At 38.1% G+C, this 23,161-nt stretch overlaps 1 protein-coding gene across 1 annotated transcript in view; it reads left to right on the plus strand.

Moving 5' to 3' along the window:
• Window positions 1-23,161, plus strand: part of MAN2A1 (mannosidase alpha class 2A member 1) — a 167,052-nt gene that overhangs the window by 138,583 nt on the left and 5,308 nt on the right. The window contains exons 18-20 of the mRNA XM_030326180.1: window positions 2,376-2,517; window positions 5,019-5,152; window positions 11,551-11,745. Coding sequence (XP_030182040.1) covers window positions 2,376-2,517; window positions 5,019-5,152; window positions 11,551-11,745 — 471 coding nt within the window. The remainder of the gene's footprint in view (window positions 1-2,375; window positions 2,518-5,018; window positions 5,153-11,550; window positions 11,746-23,161) is intronic.

Below are 23,161 nucleotides of genomic sequence, written 5' to 3' on the forward strand. Positions count from 1 at the left end.
TCAATAATGTATATATGTTCACCTTAATACACACGCATATGTGTACATGGACACACAAATACAAACATGTATCTATTGAGAAATGTGAGTAGGTCTGTATTTAATCGAAATGTTCACAAAATAGTTTGAAATAGTAATGAGAAAATTGACTAAAAATCTTTTCAGATTGTCAGCTCTCTAATTTAATTGGGCTCTTTTGATTGTTACCTAAATTTCTGTATTCAGAGTATATGTGTGTGACAACGTATCTTTGAAATAATACTATTAAAAACATTAGCATGTTTTCGAGACATTAGCGTTTTAGAAATTTCTGGCTATGAATAGAAATAATTTCACAACAAATGCTTTTACTTTGTCTGATTTTCAACTGGAATGAGTGAAAGGGATTGTGATAATTTTCTCTTCTACAATTTCCTGCAAAGGTTAAATTTAAACCTTTTTCAAAGCATAAAAATTACATTATACACTTTGAATTTACATGTTAATTCCACCACAGCTGTTTGGTTTTCAAACGAATCCCCGACTTTATGGTGATTCATTTTCCTTGTATACAAAAGAAACTCTTTTCTTAAAATCTTACAGAAGCAATTATTTGTATGTGTGGGTGTCTACATGAATGAAAAAAAAAATAGTACAAGTGAATAAAAATGTGAATTTTCTTTTCAAGGATCAAGCATTTGAATACATGGGAAAATATTATTTCTAAATTTATAACCTAAATATTTCTGCTTTTAAAATAGGCCTATTAAAAAAACAGACTTCAAAAAAAAAAAACAAAACATTTTTTAGGCCTCAGAAAGAATTGTACTTGGGCAAAACTAGAAATCTAGACCCACAGGTAGGGAGTGAGAGTGACAGCCCCAGAGTTCTGACAGATTAAATGTCCTTTTTATGAGAATACAAGTTAATTTGAATGTGAAGATCAGGATTACACAGGAGAAATGGAGAATTCTTTCAAGCTATCCTTTTTTTTTTTCCTCCAACTTTTACAGTTGTTTCTCTACAAGTGTATTAATTTCCTAGGCCTGTGATACAGATGACCACAAATTGGGTGGATTAAAACAACAGGAATTTACTCTCTCACAGTTCTAGACACCACAAGTCCAAAATCAAGGTGTCCTTAGGGCCACACTCCCTCCAAAGGCTCTGGGGAAGTATGCCTCCTTGACTGTTCTAGCTTCTGGTGGCGTCAGGCCATCCTGGGCACCATTGGTTTATAGACACATCCCTCCAATCTCTGCCTCTGCTGTCACAGAGTAGCTATGATGTTCTCTTTGTATCTCTGTATGTGTCCCTGTGTGTCCCAGTTTCCCTCTTCGAAGGACACCAGTCATTGGATTAGAGCCCACCCTAATCCAGGATAACTTGATTATATCTGTAGAGATCTCATTGCAAAATAAAATCACATTCCCAGGTTCTGGATGGACATGGGTTTGGGGGGACACCATTCAGTACAACCAGTAAGTCAAGGACACACTACAGGGTTTCTGTAAAGATTAGAGATCTTATTTGTGAGATACCCAGTAGTGTGCCTGGTGTTAATTGGCACTCAGTATGTGTTAACTATTATGTTAACTTTGTACTTCTTTTTTTCTCGATTGTCATGTCAGACTTTTGTGAGTTTAACAGTAGAGATGTAATTTTTATGGTATGAATAAGATACATCTGATAACTGAGTCCCTGTGTGGTTTGAGTGAGTCTCCTTGACCCCACCCGGCTTAGTGCATTTTCAGTCAAAAAATAAAATAATGTATTTCATGCATTCAGATACTAGACCAAGAAAAATTGAAATTTAGAACTATCTACATTGAAACGAAACAGGAAGAGTAAGCACTGAATAGTTTTTAAATATAAATATGAATTTGATTATTTTAATGTAATATGTTAGAGGATGTGATGAGGGGATCTGTGGTATTTATTAAAACTGATTCAAGAATTTTAAGAGATATTTCTTGAAAGGGGATAGAGAGCTATTATGCTTAGCATTCATTACCAAAGCGGTATGTTAGATTTAGATGAGAAATGAATACTTAATACCTTTATAATTTGTTTTATGCAAATACTGGAAAGCTAGAAGACTTTTGTTAAAGATTTTTATTATGAATTTAAATAGGAATGCCTATTTTTAAAACCAGGATAAGTTCTACCTTTCTCGCTTTAGGGTTGTTTTCTAAGATCCTTGTGATTTTCTTTTTTTAATATTGTTTTGAAGAATGTTTTAATTTTCAATTTAGTTCTGTCTTTGAACAAGAAAGGAAGCTATACTTTTTTCTCTTTGGAAGAAAACTCATCCATAGTCAGTACTAATTTTTTAAATCACATATGTAAATATCACTTGATTTCTTTTTTTTAAAGTGAACTGTTTGGTCTTATAGATTCAGCCTAGAATGACAATGAGCAAATTACCTCTTCAAGCAAATGTCTACCCAATGACAACAATGGCCTATATCCAGGATGCCAAGCATCGCTTGACCTTACTTTCCGCTCAGTCTTTAGGGGTTTCAAGTTTGAAAAGTGGTGCGTATTGTTTGGGTTCTTTTTTGCTCTTTTTTTTTCAGTTCCAAGTGTATAATTTTTCTGTTGGTCATATGTATTAATTATTATCTTCAGACACCAGCCACCTTCTCTTGAGAACAAGAATATTAGTTAATTTTGGGTTTTGTGAAAATAACGTAATGTATATCCTTAATCTTCTGATGAAGAATGAGGGACTTGAAACTCCATGAAACCATTGTTTCTTGAAGATAGTTTATCTCTCCTGATAGCTCGTTGTTTGCACAAGGCTCTGTCATTGTCATAATTGAATGGCTGTGGAAACTCAGACTCCAGAAGTTAAGGAGGAAAGGAGGCAGGGAGAAGAGTTAGAAATTCCCAAGTTAGCCTAAGTGCCCAAGGCAGGAGGTTATAGTCCATACCTAGGTCCTTCCCTGAATCACATCCTTCTAGGGCACTACCACCTGAAAGAAGAAAGAAAGGGAGTTGTAATGATACAGATATGGGGATGAAGAAGTGACAGATACAACTTTAAGGATTCTGTAAAAGAGACAAGATGGAAAGAAAAAATAGTAGACACAGATTAATTTTTATGAAACCTTCTGTTGGAAGGCTGATATCCCTTATAATACATATTTTTAATTATCCTTTACATGTAGTCAGTTGCTCTTCCTTACATACTAAGACTTGCTAAGACAAATGTCTTAGTAGCCAGGCAGATAATAAAGGAGTGAAGGTGCCTGGTGTACCCTGTGTCACAAACCCACTTTTTATATTAGGCATATGCATACATTCTGTATGTCCATGCACACACAAAAACATACTACTTCTAATTTTTCTTTGTGGCTTTCATTACACAGAATCATGAGATTATGCCATAAAGACATTACTACCTTTATAAAAATAATAATGGCCTCCCATCAGGGATGTAGTGGGGAGCGGTGGGGCTTCAGCAAACTGGAGCCCACCATTCTCCGTGCACAGTGGGGCAGCCGCTGCTCGGTGGCAGGCCATCATCTCCATGGGGAATGGGGCCCCTTGTTGCCAATTTTTTCTGTGTTTGAGCAACCCAGAAGTCTGGGATTTTATGTGAAGCTGTCCAATCTGTAAATGTTGACTTAGCTTGTTTAAAAATCAAAATATAAAACATCTTTTTGCCAGCTGTGACTCTTGAACCACCCATTTTAAACCTTGCCTTAAGTTCTCAAAGTTGGGCCCTTCAGTAGGGAACTAGACATTAGGACTGGAACAGTCATGGACTAAATTGTTATCCCACTTTCCTGATAAAGACGAGCTGAGAGATAAGGCTCCTCTGCTCCTGCTAGAGACCCCCAGCACCCTGGGGTTTGAATGCCTGCATACATAAAAACAATTTGAGAACAGTCCAGGAGATTTACTAAGTGCCACATACTGTGTAGACTAACATTTGGAGACAGGGAGAAGAGAGGAATTGCCAGGAGATTGATGTACTAATTTGGGTATGAAATGGTCAAACCCTAGATAGCCCCATTGCCTGAGGAGCAAGTTCTAGATCGTTGTGTCCTACAATACATATGGAGGTAGTAATGACGAGAATTCTAACCATCACTAGCAGTTTTATGTACTAGATACCTAAACTCAGAAGAAAGAAACTAAACAGAGTTGGTTTGACTAGGTCAGAATAATAGTTTTTAAAATAGCTTACATATTGCTCTTTTATGCTGAACAGTCATTTAATACTGTAACAAATACGAATGAGTGGATGGATGAATATATATATATATTTTTTTAAGTGTATACGACTAGGGCTTTTTTAGTATAAACATATGAATATGGCTCTGGGTAGCTTTTTGGGTTGTTTTGGTTTGGTTTGATTGATTGGTTGATTGATTTATATTAGTTTGTCAACTCATAACCTAACTATTATCTTACAACTTAAACTAGAGGAGATGTGGGATTATTTCACAGCAAATGAAGGAACCAAATAAGACCCCTTATTGAGCTAGAGGAGAGAGGACAGTTGATGCCACTAACATAATACCAGGGAGGGAAGGAGGGGGTACATGCTGGGTGTCTCCAAATTCTGGCATTTCTTCAGAGAATTGCCACCTTATCAAGTAAGTTAAATTGTATTTCAAATTCTTTTTAGATTCCATGCATCTGTATTTGTCTTAATATTCTCTGTGGATATATATTTTCTGTGAACCTCATAAACATTTTTTAAATTCCAAATGCTGCCGTTAAAAATTTTAGAGGCCATAATTTACTCTTCAGATTAATTGTTTTTCAATTTCACTTGAATTTTAATCTGTCTGATTTTTAAATTTCTTTTCACATTTTACTAGACATTAATGAAGAACAGAAATACAATCCTATTTTTTTGCATTTATACTAGCTGCTTTGAGAGAAAGCCCTTGGTACTGTGGGTTGTAGAGATCGGTCTCCTCGACTTAAGTCGGACCATGCCTATACTTATGTGGTCCTCAGTGGATGTTTGTATTTAATAACCCTGGCCAGTTTGTTTGTTTTTTTTGTTTGTTTGTTAGGTCAGATTGAAGTTATCATGGATCGAAGACTCATGCAAGATGATAATCGTGGCCTTGAACAAGGTGTCCATGATAACAAGATTACAGCTAATTTATTTCGAATACTACTGGAAAAAAGAAGTGTTGTGAATGTGGTAAGAAAAAAAAAAATAACTCACATGTTCTGATGTTGATTGTTCTTTGCCATCCAAAACTTGAAATTTTGACTTTCCACTGTTTTATGATTTATGGTTTCTAGTTTTGAGATATCTTTGTAATAGACTTAGTCTCTACTGACAAGAAAGAGAACTTCAGTTACACATATCCTGTGAGATTTGCATTTAGGTCGTCTTTTTCTTTTATTTTTGCTTATTATGTAGATAGAGAATTATGTTAAGGAATCAGTTTGGATGAAATTTTATGAAATTATTTTGAAAGAAAGTAAGAGTTGAATTTAAAGATAGAATGTGGTTGTATACTTAGGAGATTAAGTTTGATTCGTAAAATTTATTTAAAACCTAGTGTACCTATTCTACTCTTAGACTCATCAGTTGAAAATTGATTTACTTGTTTGTCTTGTTCAGTTTTCATGCTCAGAACAAAACCCCAGCATTCCATTAAATAATCTAGCTGAAGCTCAGTTGGACATGAACCAATATGATAGTATGCTTCTTCAAGGTGACATAGAAGTCATCATCACGGTCCTCCGTACATACTGATTTCCCACCTCATTTGGCCCTCTCCATGGCCCTTTTTTTCTTATTCTGCTCTCCTTGTTTCTTCACTGACCATTTCAAATCTTTTCTACTCTTTTCAGCAGATGACCGCATGGACTTCACAGAAGGAAAAGCCATTTAACAGTGCTCTCTGTTCTAGATATCAGCCATCTACTCCCACCCTTTCCCCCTGCTTAACCCTGCTGATGTCTTCTCAGTGCTGTCATTATAAAAGCCAAAATCCTTACCGTAGCATGAAGAGCCTATCACGATGTGGGCCCTGCCTGTTCTCGCAGCTTCATCTAGCATGACTCTCACTATTTCTACTCTGAACCCACTGGTTTTCTTTCGATCCTAAGTAATCCCCATGCACCCTGTGCCTACAGCACCTTTGCACTTGTGATTTCATTCTCTGCCAAGGGAACTCTTCGTAGTAGTTGAGATCAAAGTTCTCTTGGTCAACTGCTTCTGCTGGACCAGGCCAGATCACCTTCTTCAGTGCTTCCTCAGACTATTCAGCTGTCCTCCATGCACATGTGTGATTATTTCATCATTGTCCTTCTCCTCTTTTGGACCATAACTTCCCTGAGAGTAGGGGTTCTCTCCCTCTGCTTCTAGGATTGTCCCTAGCAGAGGAAGCGGTCACTATTTGGTGCAGGAATGAATACACAAATACATTAATGAGTGAGCTGGAATTGTACACCGTGCCACTACATCTGTCCCAACCACTGTTTACTGCCTTGTCATACTATGCATGTTCTCTCCCCCTGCTAGATTCTAGGGACTTGTCTACTTCTTTTCATGTGCCCCACAGGGCCTTCTTGCCTGTGGTACATATTCTATAAATACAACATTAGTTGATTGAATGAAATGGCAACAGCTCATTAAAGCAAAGAATTCTTCCAGTATGTAGAATCTTTTAGGAAAAAGATTTTAATATCCATTTTTAGATGTCAAGATTTATACCAGTTCTTGGGACTCATGGTTTAAATCAATTACTGACAAGATGGCTTAATTTTAGGTCTAAAACTGCATAGGAAAATCATTGTCTGAGTGCTGGCAGCTACTGTCTTTTTCTCCTCCTGAAAATGTTTCTGGCTTTTATGGTTTTTTTCTCTCTATATAGACACTAATTTGCAAAACTTCTGTTAACTATGGCAATAAGAATTTTCATGTCAGATCTATAAAGCTTTCATTTAGAAGTGAAATAATTTGTTTATTCCCATTCAAAACTCCTTGGATAGTAATTGATTGAAATTTGATCCAATGTTTTTATAATCCTGTGTTGGTTAAATTTTCCTTTTGCTCAACTATACATTCTTGGACTTAAATCAATAGTTTCTTTTAAATAAAAAATGAACTAGAGAAGAGAAAATACATTTTAATTTCTAGTGAAATTGACTAAAAAGACATTTGATTAAGGAATGTTCCATCTCATATAACTTAAACTTTCTAGAAAGTGTTTTTATTTTCAACTCAGACTCTAATCTTTAAAATAACAATGATAGAAACCATGGTAAGGAGACACTCTTCTGTACAGGAGAGCATTTTAGTGGAAAGTCTTGAGCCTGCCAGAGCCTCCTGGGAGTAATCTGGATGACTAAATGGAAGTGAGTCCTGTTTTTGAGGGTTCTGTGGAGAGGCACTGAGAACAAGGACTGGAATGATAATCGCTGTTAAGATATACAGATGCCCGATGGGTTGCTCTGGCAATGTGAGGCTGACTGTCGTCCATGGTTATGACACTCAGGGGTCAACAGAAGTGGTAAATGGGAATTGTCTCTTTGGCATTGGCCCTTTAGGATTTGTTTCTTTGATGCCTACTCCCTGTCCCTTCCTGCTGATGACTGCTAAGTAAAGAGGGGCATTGAACCAGGAATCACTGAAGTTAGGTGACCATAGGTCTTTGATGACTATGAGGTCATATCCCACTGAGGAGCTACAACTCAGTCCCACTTGAGGGAATGTAGGGGCCTAGTGTGACTTGGATTTCCAGTGTTTTGGGTTAAAAAAAAAAAGTCACCTGTTTTTGTGAGTTTTTGTTACTTTTGTTGACAACTTTAATGTGAAATGTCCTGGATTTTTTTCTTTTTTTGAGAGTTGGCCCCAAAACAAACAACTTCTTAATGTCGTGCGGACCTACCAAAACGTATCTATATAGGCAAATTTAGCCCACACATCACCAGGCTTCACCTCTGCATTGAATGATATTTATTTCTAAAACTCATGATTCAGTATAATTTTCCTTCGTTATTTTTTCTCTTTTTACCCCATCCTTTCCCCTACTATATTTTTCTCTCATTTATTTATGTTGCATTTGCTTTTAATAGATTAAGTTCAGTACACATTTATCAAGGTCCCACCATGAATCAGGTCATACTGAATAAGCAAAAGTGACTCAAAATATCATCTCTTATTATCTTAAATAACTTATTTATTAGGAAGTTCTGATGTAGATGAATGGGAACCTTTGATGATTAGGGATCAGATTACTTAAGCAGACTTAATGAAGGGCATCACAGAGCCTAGCAAGAAATTCTGACTTAGGAAATAAGGGCCGGAACCCAATGGAGATCTCAACTTGATACAGTTTGGATGAGAATGTGCCAGAAACTATTTTTAATTTCACACAGGCTGCAAGGAGAAAGCTAGACTTGAACAGCTTGAAGCCTTCCAACCAACAAGAAACCAAATGATGTTTATAGTAGTATATTAGTTACTACAAGGCTGGGGAATTCATTTACAGCTTAAACAAACACATAAATTTTCCTCTAGCAAACATGTTTTATAAGCTTTGGGTTTATCATAAAGGTCACATTAAAAGATTACCTTTCCAGGAGATTAATCAAGAACTGATAATTCAACAATTAAATATCTTGTTGAGCCCCTCGTTACTGTAAAAATGTTAGGAAAGTGCATGAATGATGGAGCCTTCCAGGACACTTGGTCCCACCCTGCCTGGCCAGCTTCCAGCAGTTTTGTTTATTGGTGGTGCTCTTCCAGCCCCGACCCACACTCTACCATAAACTTATATTCCTTGTCTCGCTTAGGACAATAAGTGGCTTAGTTCTTGAACTCTCGAGGTACTTACATTCATGACATTGTTTCCTTTGACAAGACTTTTCATTCACATGTTTCTGATTCTGAATCATTTTCTTAATCCAGAAAAAGTTAAAGGGTGAGACTTATACTTTTGATTCCAAAAGGAGCTCTCTTTCTTCCACAAGGTTGGGAAGATATCGGGGGTGATGGTTTCCAGCACATGTCCACAGAGCTACATGTGACTGACTGAGATTTGAGATTCACTTCGGGGAGCTGTTAAGCTTCGGCTTCCCAGGGCCCACTCCCAGACATTCTGATTTAGTAGGTTTGTATTAAGGCCCAGAGATCTAAGTTTAAAGCTCCTCAAGCCATTCTTACGTGTGGTCAATTTGAGGGAGCACTGAAGGTCAGGAGAACTGGTTTGGGTTGGGAAGAATGGTATATATGCACATTACTGTTTGTAGGGTATAGGTGATCCATCAAGAAGTGTCCCACCTATTCACTGAAGTGTCCAGGAATTCCTCCAAGAGCATAGAACAAAGCCAGAGAGCTTTTTCTGAATGTTTCTTGACCTAGAATGGACTTAATGCCTTCCAATTCTGATAAGGCAGGTGTCTTCTTTTCTTTTGGAATCTTTTATCTTTTATTACTGAAAAGTGATTTTGTCAGCAATCCTGACCTAGATTATGAAGTCCTTTGATCTTGGAATACATGTAAAGTTTCTTATTGAAACTCTTCCCTCAATATTCAGTAACATGCATTAAATTTCAGTATTGTTGGAGAATATTGCTATATATGCTTTGTTTAATCTTTCTTTAAAAAAAAGTGTGGAATGGGTACTTTTTTTTACAACTCTTTTAGATCTAATATTTTTTGTCAGTATCTTAATATTGCAGTGTCCCTCTGCTGCCTTTAATTTTTTTTTCCCTCTCTCCATAGTCTGAATTGTAATGACATCTACAGTTCGCTGCTGGCAAGATGCTTGTCACTCTTTGCTAACCCTCTGCTAATCTGACATTCTGAATTTTAAGCTCTGTATCCTCTATAAATCCTATCTTTTCTCACAGATAAGTAGCCAAGCCTTTTATTTGAGCCCTGTATTGCAAAAAGAGTGCAAAATCAGAAGATATCAGTGAAATGGACATTTAAAAAAATAAGATACAAAATTAAATTTGTTCCAAATGTCACTGTTGATTAAAAAACCTTTCTGTATAAATTATTTTCTCTTCTTAGTGCTTTTCTACGTCTGCTTTTATACCTTAGGCATAATTAGTTAAGGTTCCACTTAGTCATTGATTTAATTAATAGGGTGTGTCATCTACCATATGCATATCCCCAGCCCTGGCAGACTTATTTAATGTTTGAACATGCTGAACCACTTGTCTGGAAGTATATTCCATAGCAATGACTAAATTACTTTTAAGTTATACTGAATAATTGTGTACTAGGTAGGTATATAATAACTATTCCATAATATATATAACACTTTCTGTTTGGAGAATAAAGTACAGTGAAGTAAGTGGCATTGATTTACCAAATTTAACAGATGATCTAGATATACTACTACCTGTGTTGTTTAAAATCCTTATTCATATTGAGAATTTCTTCAAAAAAATCCTGTCATTGGGTCACATTTATAGAGCACACCTTTGGATCAACACATGATGTCATTTTTTTTTTTTTTAAATGAAACCGTAATGGAGGCACTTGGGTGGCTCAGTCAATTAAGCATCCAACTCTTGGTTTTGGCTCAGGTCATGATCTCACAGTCTGTGAGATTGAGCTCCATGTCGGGCTCTGTGCTGACAGTACAGAGCTTGCTTGGGATTCTCTCTCTCCTCTCTTTCTGCCTTTCCCCTGCTCTCTCTCCCTCTCTCTCTCAAAACAAATAAATTTAAAGAAAAAAAAAAAGAAATCATGAGAATATGTGGGGTAAAACCTGAGGGAGAAGAGATAACATTTGATGATATGCAAGATGTATGAATATCCCAACCTATCTACTTAAAGAATGTCACAGACTATGAGTCTGGAGTTCTCTTTTGTCCAGCAAGAGAGAGGACGCAGAATTGAATACAAGAGAGGCTAATGTCCGGGAGGAGATAAGAGCCCCAAACAGGGGTTTTGTCTCCATATGTATTGAACTCTCAAGATACTACCTGCGTGGTGAACATTAAGAAAACAAGATCTTACACACATGAGGAATGTGAGGAAAACAGACAGTAATCATTAACGTGTGTGCAGGAAGCAAAGGGTCTGAGGGACAAGTGGAGTTGTGATCAAAGTACAATAGTACATTGGCATCAGATGGAAAGCAATTTCCTGCAGGTGATATAATAAGTTACTCGTGATCCCATTACAATATCTTGCTAGCTAACCTCAGGCGCTTTTGCCCCGTAGTGGCAGCTTTCAGCCCTAAGCCTTTTTCTAACCCATTTATGTAAGTAGAACCTTTTCCCCACTAAAGAATTTTGTGGTAAGTTGAAAAAGAGTTTCCGTAAAAAGTCTTACCCTGTACTAAAATGGCAAAAATTATTTTCAGGATTTTTAGTACTTAAAGCAATGGGAAAAAGCTATTTCTAAACATGGTTTAAATGGACACTGTTCATTTTCTTATATTGCTTAGAACTGAAATTGGTAATCTGTGTGTTGTCTGAGACTGTTATTTACAAAATATAATAAAATCAGAGTATATATGTTTATATTTCTTTTCGACTTAAACCCTGTTGGGTAATTTAGTTAATATTACAAAAACTGCAAATATATATCACTTACACATTTTTGTTTTTTCTTGATAGGAAGAAGAAAAGAACTCTGTCAGTTACCCATCCCTTGTTAGCCACATAACTTCTTCTTTCCTGAATCATCCTGTCTTTACAATGATAGAAAAGATCCCCATGCCAACCCTTCAGCTGCTAGGTGAATTCTCTCCGTTAGTGTCATCTTTGCCTTGTGACATTCATCTCGTTAATCTGAGGACAATACAGTCAAAGGTACATCCCAAGATATATCTATAAAGAATTACGATTTTGTAATATATTTGATATAATGGGATGGGAAGCAGAAAAAAAATACAGCTGGGGTGGGGGATGGGCTAAATGACTGATGGGCATTAAGGAGGGCACTTGTTGGCATGAGCACTGGGTGTTATACGTAAGTGATGACTCACTAAATTGTACTCCCAAAACCAATATTACACTATGTGTTAACTAACTTGGATTTAAATTAAAAAAAAGTAAAATTCAAGAAGCCATGAAGAGTAAATTTATTTAGGTATGGGTAATGTAAAAGTTAATTTTCTAATACAAAAAAATTTTTTTTTAATTATTGAACTTAAAAACATAAAACAGGAGTGCCTGGGTGACTCAGTTAAGCATCTGACTTCAGCTCAGGTCATGATATCGCAGTTTGTGAGTTCCAGCCTCACAACAGGCTCTGTGCTGACAGCTCAGAGCTTGGAGCCTGCTTCAGATTCTGTGACTCACTCACTCTCTCTCTCTCTCTCTCTCTTTCTCTTTCTGCCCCTCCCCCGCACTCACGCACTCTTTCTCTCTCTGTCTCAAAAATAAACATTAAAAAAATTTCTTTAAAAACCATAAAATCTAAGTGCATGTGGATATATGGGAAGGAAATATATAAAAATCATAAATAATATTTTGATCACAATTGAGATTTATTATAAAATTTCCTTTTATTTTTAAACTTCATGTTAAGCTACTACATTTTCCTCTCTAAGCGTTTTTCTGTGTGTATATATATATATATTTTTAATGAAGTCGGGATTATATTTCAAAAAAAAGTTTTTTAATTACAACTGACCCTTGAACAACATAAGTTTCAACTGGACTGGTCCACTTATGCAAATTTTTTCGATAAATACAGTACAGTACTGAATGTATTTCCTCTTCTTTATGTGTTCCTTTTTTAAAGTTTATTTTTTTATTTCTTTTGAGAGAGAGAGCACAAGCAGGGAAGGGGCAGAGAGAGGGAGAAAAACGATCTCAAGCAGGCTCTGTGCTGCCAGTGCAGAGCCTGACACAGGGCTCAGACTTATAAAATGTGAAATCATGATCTGAGCCAACACCAAGAGTAGGACACTTAACTGACTGAGCCACCCGGGCACCCCCTTGTGACTTTCATAATAACATTTACTTTTCTCTACCTTACTTTATTATAAGAATACAGTGTATAATATATATAACATACAAAATATGTGTTAATCAACCATTTATGTTGTCAGTAAGTCTTCCAGTCAACAGTAGGCTATTAGTAGTTACATTTTGAGGGAGTCAAAATCATGCGAATTTTTGACCCTGTGGGGTATCTGCGTCCCCAACCCCCTGCACTCAAGGGTCAGCTATACTGTGAGTTTTTACTGTGTGTCAGGGAACCGTTAAGAGGCCTTTACCTTTAGGCAAAATCGTTACACCTTTCATTTGACACTTGATCTATAGTTTAGAGCGTCTTCAACTACTAATTTACATTATTCCCAGAAAAGTTCTGTGTGATGAGAAGGTCAGGGAATATTCTCTTTTTCTAGATAAGAGAACAAAAGCTGACCTGAAGTCACTTATTTGTGGGTGGGAGAACTAGGCCTTAAGATCAGCTCTACTGGTATTTTCCATTTGTTTCTCCTTGTTGGGCAGTGTTCTGAGGAGTTAGAGAAGAAATAAGAAGTGTAACATTTAATTATTTTTGTATCAGAGGCCTTGTACATTCAGATCTTTCTCCTTAAAATCACTGCAACCTAGACCTTGCATTGAGAAACCCAACTATTTAGAGACATCTAAAGACACACTAGAGGAAGAACCAGGGAAGGTTTTATTAGATATGGAATTTTAATTCAGACTGCTTTTATGGGCATGTATGCCTACTTTTAAAGTCAGAGATTACATATGAATAAAAAATTAGACGTTTGACATCATCTTTATCTTTTGGAGAGCTGTTTTGATATTGTGAGCTGGCATATGCCTAGCTGGAAATAGTAAGTGTTCAGGGATTCCGTAGGAAATATATGGCCAGAGTATGAAAAGGAGAGAGTGTTCATGTTTGAAGACAACATAAGAAGAGAAAAACGTTTAGTTTAAGAACAAAGAACTAAAGCAAACCAAGTAAAGTAAGGATAAATGCCTGCAAATTTGGACACTTAGGGCTTTTTAAATTGTATGACCAAGATAAGGTACTTACGCCTAACTACGTAGGAATATACATATGACTTATAATAACGAATACAAGTGAATGCAAGAGGCCTGCGTGTATATCTCTGTATGTCAAAGGCTTGTCTGATCATGAGAGCAAACCTGCAGGATGTACTTCATGCCTGGCCTGCTATGTGCCAGTTACAGCTAAAGGCATACAATCATGAGCAAAACGGAAAATAACCCCTGCCTTTCTGGAGCGTGGATTCTGGTGGGAGGAGAAAAATAAAGAAGATAAACTAAGAGAGACATAACGTATTAGATGGTAATACATGTTAAGGAGGAAAACAGAGAAGGGAAAGGCAATTCTAGATGATGATGCAAGTTTGCAGAGTGTGGTTGGCAGAGGACCTTGCAGAAAAGATGATAATGGAGTAAAAATGTGCAGGAAGTTAGAGAATAAGAGACTCGTGCAGATTTCTGGGGGTAGAGTGGTCCCGGAAGAGTTAAGAGAAAGTATGAAGGCCTGAAGGCAGATGATGTGGTGAAAATAGAAGCTCCACGTGAGCTGACCTTTTCTTTAATTCCTTGCTGCATCTTATTGCCTAAAAGAGTGCCTGCACATAGTAAGGGCTCAGTAACAATTTGCTGATTGGGCAAATCTTAAATGAGTGTTCTTTCTAGTGTTCTGCTACAGTGTCTTGTGGGTCTACTTTTTAAGTCACGGAAAGGACACACCAGAGATGGTAGCCTTCCTGAGTTTACCTGTCAGTTCATGTGCTAAAGGGAATGAATGGATAGAATGGGGGGGGGGGGTAACAAAGCCCCTGAGCCTCAGGTTACCACATCTAGGTATGGATGGTAGAGGATGGTAGAGCAACCTAAGCCTGAGGACTTCTGGGGCACATGGTGACCCACTGTTCCTTAGCCTGTTTCCAGATGACCCTTTCCATGATTGTTTCCTGGAAGCGGTTCCAGCTGACTGCAGTCAGTAAGAGGAAGGTTTAATCCTCTCCAATGCGGGGCTGTCACTTGTTTTCCAGATCACCTCTTTTTTATGGTTACCTGCTCCTTTCATTCTTCCTGTTTATTGCCTATCTTCCTGTCATACAAACCTCATCACTTCCCAGATGAAAAATTCCATTGCTACCCATTTGGTTCAGACCCTTGAGCATTCAGACCTTCTAGGGTCTGGCCTCCACTCACTGTATCCACCTAGCTTCCCTTGATCTTCTCACCTGTGGACAGGTGGACCACCACCTTTCCTGGATTGCTGGCTGAGTGCTGACTCAGCTACCCTTTATAAAATGAGACCGATGTGAGATATGCCTGCTTCAGGTCTGTTGTGAGAAACAGATAAAATAATGCTGTGAAAGCCCTTTGAAAACAGAAGTGTTTTGTAAACATACATTATTATCCTGATGATGCTTACTGTACTTGCCAGCTCAGGTGCAAGGTAGGGTTTTAGCAGAGGAAATAGAAAGCAATTTAACAATTTGACCAGGAAGAATAAACACTGAAATGCTCATGTTTAACTATAACTACTATGCTGGCACATGATCAGAACTAAGTATTTAGGTCTGCTTTGCATTATCATATCATTTGTTGCCAGTTTCTGTGTTGGTCTTTGATTCTTAGCACATATTTCTAGCAGTTGTTTAAAAGCTTACTCGTGGGCTGCCTGGGTGGCTCAGTCGGTTAAGCATCCAACTGTTGATTTCAGCTCAGGTCTTGATCTCATGGGTCATGAGTTCAAGTCCCATGTCAGGCTCTGTGCTGACGGTGTGGAGCCTGGTTGGGATTCTTTCTCTCCCTTCCTCTCTGTCCCTCCCCAGCTCATGCTCAAGATAGATAGATAGATAGATAGATAGATAGATAGATAGATAGATAGATAGATAGACAGACAGAGACAGACATAAAATCATACTAGTAATCCTAGGGGATTGATTTGTCCATTCAAACTCACTTCTTTAAAGAGTTGCTGTCTGTCCCCTAAGCTCTAATAATAGGAAAATAAGCTTTGAAAGAAGCCTGATGCAGATACTGATTCAATGAATGCTTGGTGCTTAAAATGTATCCAGTATAATTCCATGGTTACACTAAAAGAAGACAAAAATGACTCAGTGAAGAAATCCAGAAGCCAGACCTCAACATTTTCTATTGTGTTCCTGTTTTTGTGTTCTGGCAACTCCCAGCATACGATAATGAATTGTTCCTTTAGAGATAGCACAACATTTTTCCCATTGAAGTAATGTCAGCATAGCCATTGGGTTCCAAGCAAGACCAGAGGTCTAGTATCTAAGTAAACATTTTCCTACCTACCACCTCACAGTATTTCCATGAGAAATGGGTCTGAGAACCACCTTGACGTGATGGGAGTCACACCTTTTTGCCTGCCTAACTTCCTCATTGGCAGTGTGATAGAGGATGTCCCTACTTGCCCATTCCCCAGGCCACTGTCTGAAGTTTCCTTAAATTCTATACCTCACTTGGTCTTCTTGACTTCTCAGTGAGAAAATGATTATGGGCTCACGCAATGGTGAGAGAGGCAAGGTAGGGTCTAGAGATGTGCTAATCCACCCAGGTGGTTATTGTCATTGTATACAGATCGTACCAGGGAGATTTTCAAATAGAGATTTTTACAGGTTTCCCCATCTCTAAGATTCTGACTCTGTAGGTCTGGTGTGGAGAACTTAGGAATTACTAATTTTTAAAAACTCTCCTCATGTGTCTGGACCTTGCTATTATCTCCATTTACTAAATTGGGGAAAGTAAGAATTAGAGATTAGGGGTGCCTGGGTGGCTCAGTCAGTTAAGCATCCGACCCTTAATTTCAGCTCAGATCATGATCTCACAGTTCGTGGGATTGAGCTCCACATCAGGCTCTGCATAGAGCATGGATTCTGTCTCTTGTGCATGCGTGCTCACTCGCTCTCTCAGAATAAATAAATAAGAAATTATATACCCTAAGATAAAATTACCCAGCAGTAAATATCAGAATTAGGACCCACATCCAGGTTTGCTGAATCTGGGTGCTGCACAGGGCCTCAGAGGGTAGTGTTTGACTTTTATTTAAGAGTCAGCAAGTCTGTTCCTCAAAGTCCAGTTTTTCAGGAATTGGTCTATATTGGTAGATGAATTTATGTTTTTATAAAAGTATATCTTGCTTTTATACTTGATATATGCTTTTGGAAAAAACTATGTGTCATATATTTGGAGTTGTGAAGATAGGAGCAAACATCTATTAAAACCCTGACTCCCAGCATGCTGAGCACCCCAGCACACTCCTGTCTGGGAATGTTGTCTGGGAGTGTAACTGTTAGCCTTCTCATTCTGTAGGTTCATCGTCCAGCTCCCTTCTCTTTATCAACCTCCTTTTCTTGTACTGTCAAAAGCTTGAGATATTAAAAAGAAGATTCTCTAAAGGCTTGAAAACTGGGGAACAGGAACATCACTGAAATGCACCAAACAGGAAAACCATGCCGTCAGGAAAGCCTATTGATTAACAGAGAAGGGAGTCTTGGTAGAGAGGATGCTGGGAGACTCTCACTAGGGGCCGGGGAGAGGAAGGGTGACAGATCAGGGGTCAGGGTTCTTTAGGCTGGAGTGATAGGTTCAGCCTAGAATGCTGACATTCTAGGGACCAGAAGGAACTCGATGAAGCTGTTTAATTAGGCAAACAACGAAAGATACGTTGTTCAGGTTTTTTTTTTCCCCCACTGCTTTTATTTTCAGGTATATTTTTATTTAATTCATTTATAGATAAGTTATCTTTATATCCACATTACATTTAACTCTGTTCTGTATGGCATTTTAGTTTGGTTTGTGCTCAACTGTTTCTTACAAATAGTTCAACAGTCATTTACACATTAGCACCACTTACTGAATAAGATTTTTCTCTTGTTTACACTGCCCCCTTTTCTTATAAGAAGCAGTTTAAGGTTTTTACTTCATTTTGCCTTTCTTACAAGAATTGATTAGTACTTTATTAATCTCCCTGACTTCTGGAAAGGTGAAAATTGTGGAAAAAATTTCTTTTGTTGTACATAACTAAGAACAGTTAGTCATTCACCTTCCCCTTTCTTTCTGTCATCTTATCTTGTTGATCAAAAAAGGATAACTGTTATTGGACATTTTAATGAATGCCCTGGAAAATGAATTTCTACTGGTTATTTCCTGTGTCAGCACTGAAAATGCAGCGTGCAATTTTCTAACCTTTCCAGTTGCCAGAATACACTGAAAGATGGGTGTTGGTAGGCATTTTGGAGGAATCTGGGCAGGTTGGAGAAATTTTCCCACCAGGTGTTCAGGCATGCCTTAATCTCTATTTATCTTAGACATTCTCTGTGGAGGGTGGGGACACATTTCTTTTGGAGAATTTAGTCAAAGTTATGGCTTTCTCTCTTCCACAAAAAAAAAAAAAAAAAAAAAAAAAGGTACATACATAATGTTTATTACAGTTTCCAGAAGTTTACTGATCTGTGAACCTCACATCATTAATAAGCAAATCAAGTTTCTTTTGGTGTGAGACAGGAAGAGCACAGCTCTATATTTTGAGCTCTCATCCATTTTGATAAAGGAACATCAAAGAACATCCTTTTCTTATGAGGGACTGCCATGTGCCATGTGCATGTATCATTTTCAGAATGGCCTTAAATCCTGTTTATAATGGGAAGAATGGATGGATGATAGGTAGGCAGGCTGTGGATGGATAGAAATGACAGTTTCTAATCCTTACTTATTGAACTGATACCTCTTTTGATAAATCATGGTTTTAATGCTACTGGAACCATTGAATAAATACTCCTTTTTTTCTGTTAATAATATTTTCTTACTGTTTTTATTTATTTTTTGGAGAGAGAAAGAGCAGGGGAGGGACAGAGAGACAGAGGGACGGGGGGGACAGAGAGGGACAGAGGATCTGAAGTGGGCTCTGTGCTGACAGGCTGACAGCAGTGAGCCCAATGGAGGGCTGAACCATGAGATCATGACCTGAGCCGAAGTCAGATGCTCAACTGACTTAGGCACCCAAGCACCCCAGTACTCCCTTTTTCTAACTTCAAATCAAAGAGTGAGCCCCTTTAGGTTTTAGGCTTTTCTTATATTACATCAAAAGTAGTCTTCCTCTTTTCCCTCCTAGCTAGCTGTGGGCACCAATCCATAGCTAGAGCAAAGGCAAGAAAGAGAAAGAAGCTGTTAAATGCACTTTGGAATCAAACCACCTTTTTGGAGTGTATCCCCTCTATTACTGGCCAAGTGACTTATCGCAAGTCACATTATTCTCCCACTTGCCTCATTAGCAACATGGCAATGATAACGGTACCCACCCTTAGAGATGTTCTAAGGATTAAATGAGTTAATGGTTGTGAAGCGTTTAGAATAGTATCTGGCATGTAGTAAGCACTGAGTGCTTGACAAATAGAAGTTTCTTAATGGTGATAGTTCAGTCATGAGTAGTTGTAATTGTTACTAAAAGTGAAATTAAAATGTTGGCCCTTTTTTTTCTTGTGTATTTATTTTGAGATAGAGGGAGAGGCAGGGCATGAGCAGGGGAGGGGCAGAGACAGAGAGACACAGAATCGGAAGCAGGCTCAAGGCTCTGAGCTGTCAGCACAGAGCCTGACGTGGGGCTCGAACGGTAAGATCATGACCTGAGCCGAACTTGGCCGCTTAACTGACTGAGCCACCTCCCAGGCACCCCAGTGGGTTTTTTTTAATATATAAATTGGAGGCTGAAGTTCATTCCCAAAGTAAATCTTGATATCACTTTAACTTGTATTCCTCATGTATTTTTTGAAAAAGCTGAGCAGTTATTAATAACACACCTGAAATTGTCTATGTGCCAGGCGTTGGGCCGAGTATTTTCTCTATATTCAGCTCTCCCAACAGTTCTATGAAGGTAGGCAATATTGCGCCCCTGTTACAGAAGAGGAAACTAGCTGACCTAAAGATGGTAGGTAACTTACCCAGGTCACACAGCCAGTAAATGATATGCTGGGAGACACATCCCAGCATGTGTGACTCTGGATCCTCACCCAGAAACTTAGACTGCCTCTTACATGAGAACAGAAGGGGAGCAGTAGTACTTAAAATGTTGAGGAACACTGCCTGTTTTTCAGTGACTACCCCATAATTATGGGACATGCTTAGAAGGATCTACCAGTCATTTGTGGGAAGCCTCCTGAAGGACGAATGTTGGGTCAATTAGTGATCATTGCTATTGGAGTATAAGAGGAGATGCTTTGTGTGATAGGGATATTCCTGTGCATTTAAATGGAGTAACACAAACTTGTATACCGCCTCAACTATTCCACAGGCTTTTGTGAGATGAGATGAGTTTATCCATGAAGCTCACAACAAGTGCTCAAAAAGTGTTAGCTGCAGGGGTGCCTGGGTGGCTCAGTCGGTTAAGCATCCAACTCTTGGTTTGTGGCTCAGGTCATGATTTCATAGTTTCATGGGTTCAGGCCCCACATCAGGTTCTGTGCTGACAGTGCAGAGCTTGGTTGGGATTCTCGCTCCCTCTCTCTGTCCCTCCCCACCTGCACGGTCTCTTACTCTTTCAAAGTAAACAAATAAACTTAAAAAAAAAAAAAGTGTTAGTGACAATTACTGTTAAGGTCACTGTGGTTGCGCCTGATCCCCAAAGGGGTGCTTCACGAGTCTCACCAAGTTTTCTCAGTTCTTGGAGGTTCAATGATGTATTCCCAGACACATGACTGGTTCTTGGATGGGACCAAAGCAAACCTTGCCTCTGATTGAGCTTTTTCTAACCTCAATGGCTTTGTTCTGCAAGCCAGACCATCTTCTCTCCACTCCCCCTGGTTGCCTGAGAAACCTCAAAGGCCCTGCCTAGACCAGAGCCACAGGTCAGTTTTTCCCCTGAAGTGAGTTCTGCAGTGGATTTTCCAAGTGACTGCAGAACGCCCAAGCCTTCCTGAAGGGAGTCAGCCTCAACCGTGGTCTGAGCTGTTTTACGAAGACACTTAATTTGAAGCTCTTGGCACAATTTGAAAATTTGTAAATTTCCTTCACTTAACCCCCATCCCTTTTTTTCCTGAGATCCAGATAGTCCCAATATATTAATGAATATAAAAGCAGGTATTTTCAGTCTGTTTACTCCCCTTGAGCATACAGTATCTTTTTTTGTGAAGGTATCTGTTTTCTTGCATGCATATTCAAGTTAAATTCACAGTTTCCCTACTTTGAAAAACAGTTTTCTTGGAAATAAAATGATGAGACAGACTTTGAAACTGAAAAACTGCTGCTTTGCTTCAGGTATTTTTGCTTGAAAACTGATACTTTCATGAATATTTAATTTTTAAAAACTTGGACAAGATGATTGCTATTTTAGTTGGTATGCTAGCCCTTAACAAAAGTGGTGCAGTTTTAGTTTTGAGAGAAAGTGTAACTTTTTTTCCCATCAATGAAAGTTACTTTTCATTACTTTAATCTCTACTTTTGTATTGTTTAAATCTCTTGTAAAATTAATGGTAAAATTCCAAAGATGGTGTTTCCCTTCCTTATTATTATTATTATTTTTTGTCACTTGCAGTCTGCTAAAGGCCTTACACACACATTCATTATTTCAAGGGCAAATGTGTTACAGGAATTTTAGCAAAACCTGCTGTCAGATGGTTTTGTATGGATGATCTAGTGAATTAAAATGGCCAAAGCTTTAGGTTATAGTGATATGTGCATTTATTTCATTTTATTATTTTATTTTATTTCATTTTATTTTTATTTTTATTTTAGAGAGTGTGCAAATGGGAGAGGGGCACAGGAAGAGAGATAGAGTATTAAGCAGGCTCTACACTCAGTGCAGAGCCCAAAACAGGACTTGATTCCACGACTTTGGGATCGTGACCTGAGCCAAAATTAAGAGTTGGACTCTGAACCGACTGAGCCACCCAGGCACCCCAGTGATAGGTGCTTTTAAAACAGTCTCATCAGGGGAGCCTGGGTGGCTCAGTTGGTTGAGCATCCCGACTCGATTTCGGCTCAGGTCATGATCTCAGGTTTAATGAGTTCAGGCCCCATGCTGGGCTCTGCACTGACAGCGTGGAGCCTGCTTGGGATTTTCTCTGCCTCCTTCTCTGTCTGCCTGTCCCCTCTCAAAAATAAACATTTTAAAAAAAGAGTCTCATCAATAAACCATCTAATCAGTGAGTCTGAATTGGGACTTCGTTATGATTTTGATGCATAATTGTTTTATGTATAATTTGGACGGTCTCTGATTCCTAAGCTACAGAGTTATGATGTCAGTAAAGAAAATTTATGAATAAGAAGTTAAATGAGTGTTATCGTTTAATTTGTAGCTATTATTAAAATAATCACCAATAATTATTTGATTGTATTGATAGAAATAATAATAGCTAAAATGTACTGAGGGCTTCCTATGCTACAGACACTGAGCTGAGTCCCCGTTAAACAGTTGAATTTCATTTCGTCTCCATTTTATGGTAAAAGAAAATGGGGTTTTGCTAAAAGCAGCTAGTAAATTGCAGAGCTAGGACCTAGATCTCAAGCTGTCTGACTCCCACCCCAGGTTCTGACCCACTTTCTACAGCTTCTGCACCAACACATTCTATCTTAAAAGCTAAGCCACCATACATACATAGTATTTTCAGTGGCTTAATATGTACCATGAGTCAATGAAGAAGGTAGATATGTATTAGCTCCATTTTACAGATAAGGAAACTGATGCTTAGGTGATAAGTGATATTCCAAGGCTGTACAATTGGCACAGGAGAGAATTCTCTTTGTTATTCTTGTGGAGACCTTATGTATATGATAAATGAAGTATTTTCTGACTGTGCTGTTTTCCTGCTATTTTGGAACTGGGTGAAATTTTTTGAAATTGTATTAGGAATCTTTATCATATGATTTAAACTTGCTATGATTATCATGATAGTTCGTCCCGTGATGACTCAGAATTCCTTAAGTGACTTTTTTGTCTCCCTTCAAACAAAATCTTAGCAGTACCACTGCAAAATAACAGTGTGAAATGTCATAAAATAGGTTATTCCAGCCAAGAATCTGAGGTGAGGACAGCTTTAAATTGTTCAGGCACATTAAAGTCAAATCAGTGGTGAGAACGCTGGCAGCTCTTCAGAAAAGATGTCTCTATGGCACAGTTAAAAATTGTATCCCCTAGTGAGGATGATTAAGAACATGGGCATATTCATATCTGTGGCCACAGACTTGTAAAGGGGATCATTTTCATCATGGGGTCGGTGCTCAACATACTCCACTCCTTTGAGTAGCCGAA

Source organism: Lynx canadensis, chromosome A1 (genome assembly GCF_007474595.2).
Source record: "Lynx canadensis isolate LIC74 chromosome A1, mLynCan4.pri.v2, whole genome shotgun sequence".
NCBI lineage: Eukaryota > Metazoa > Chordata > Mammalia > Carnivora > Felidae > Lynx > Lynx canadensis.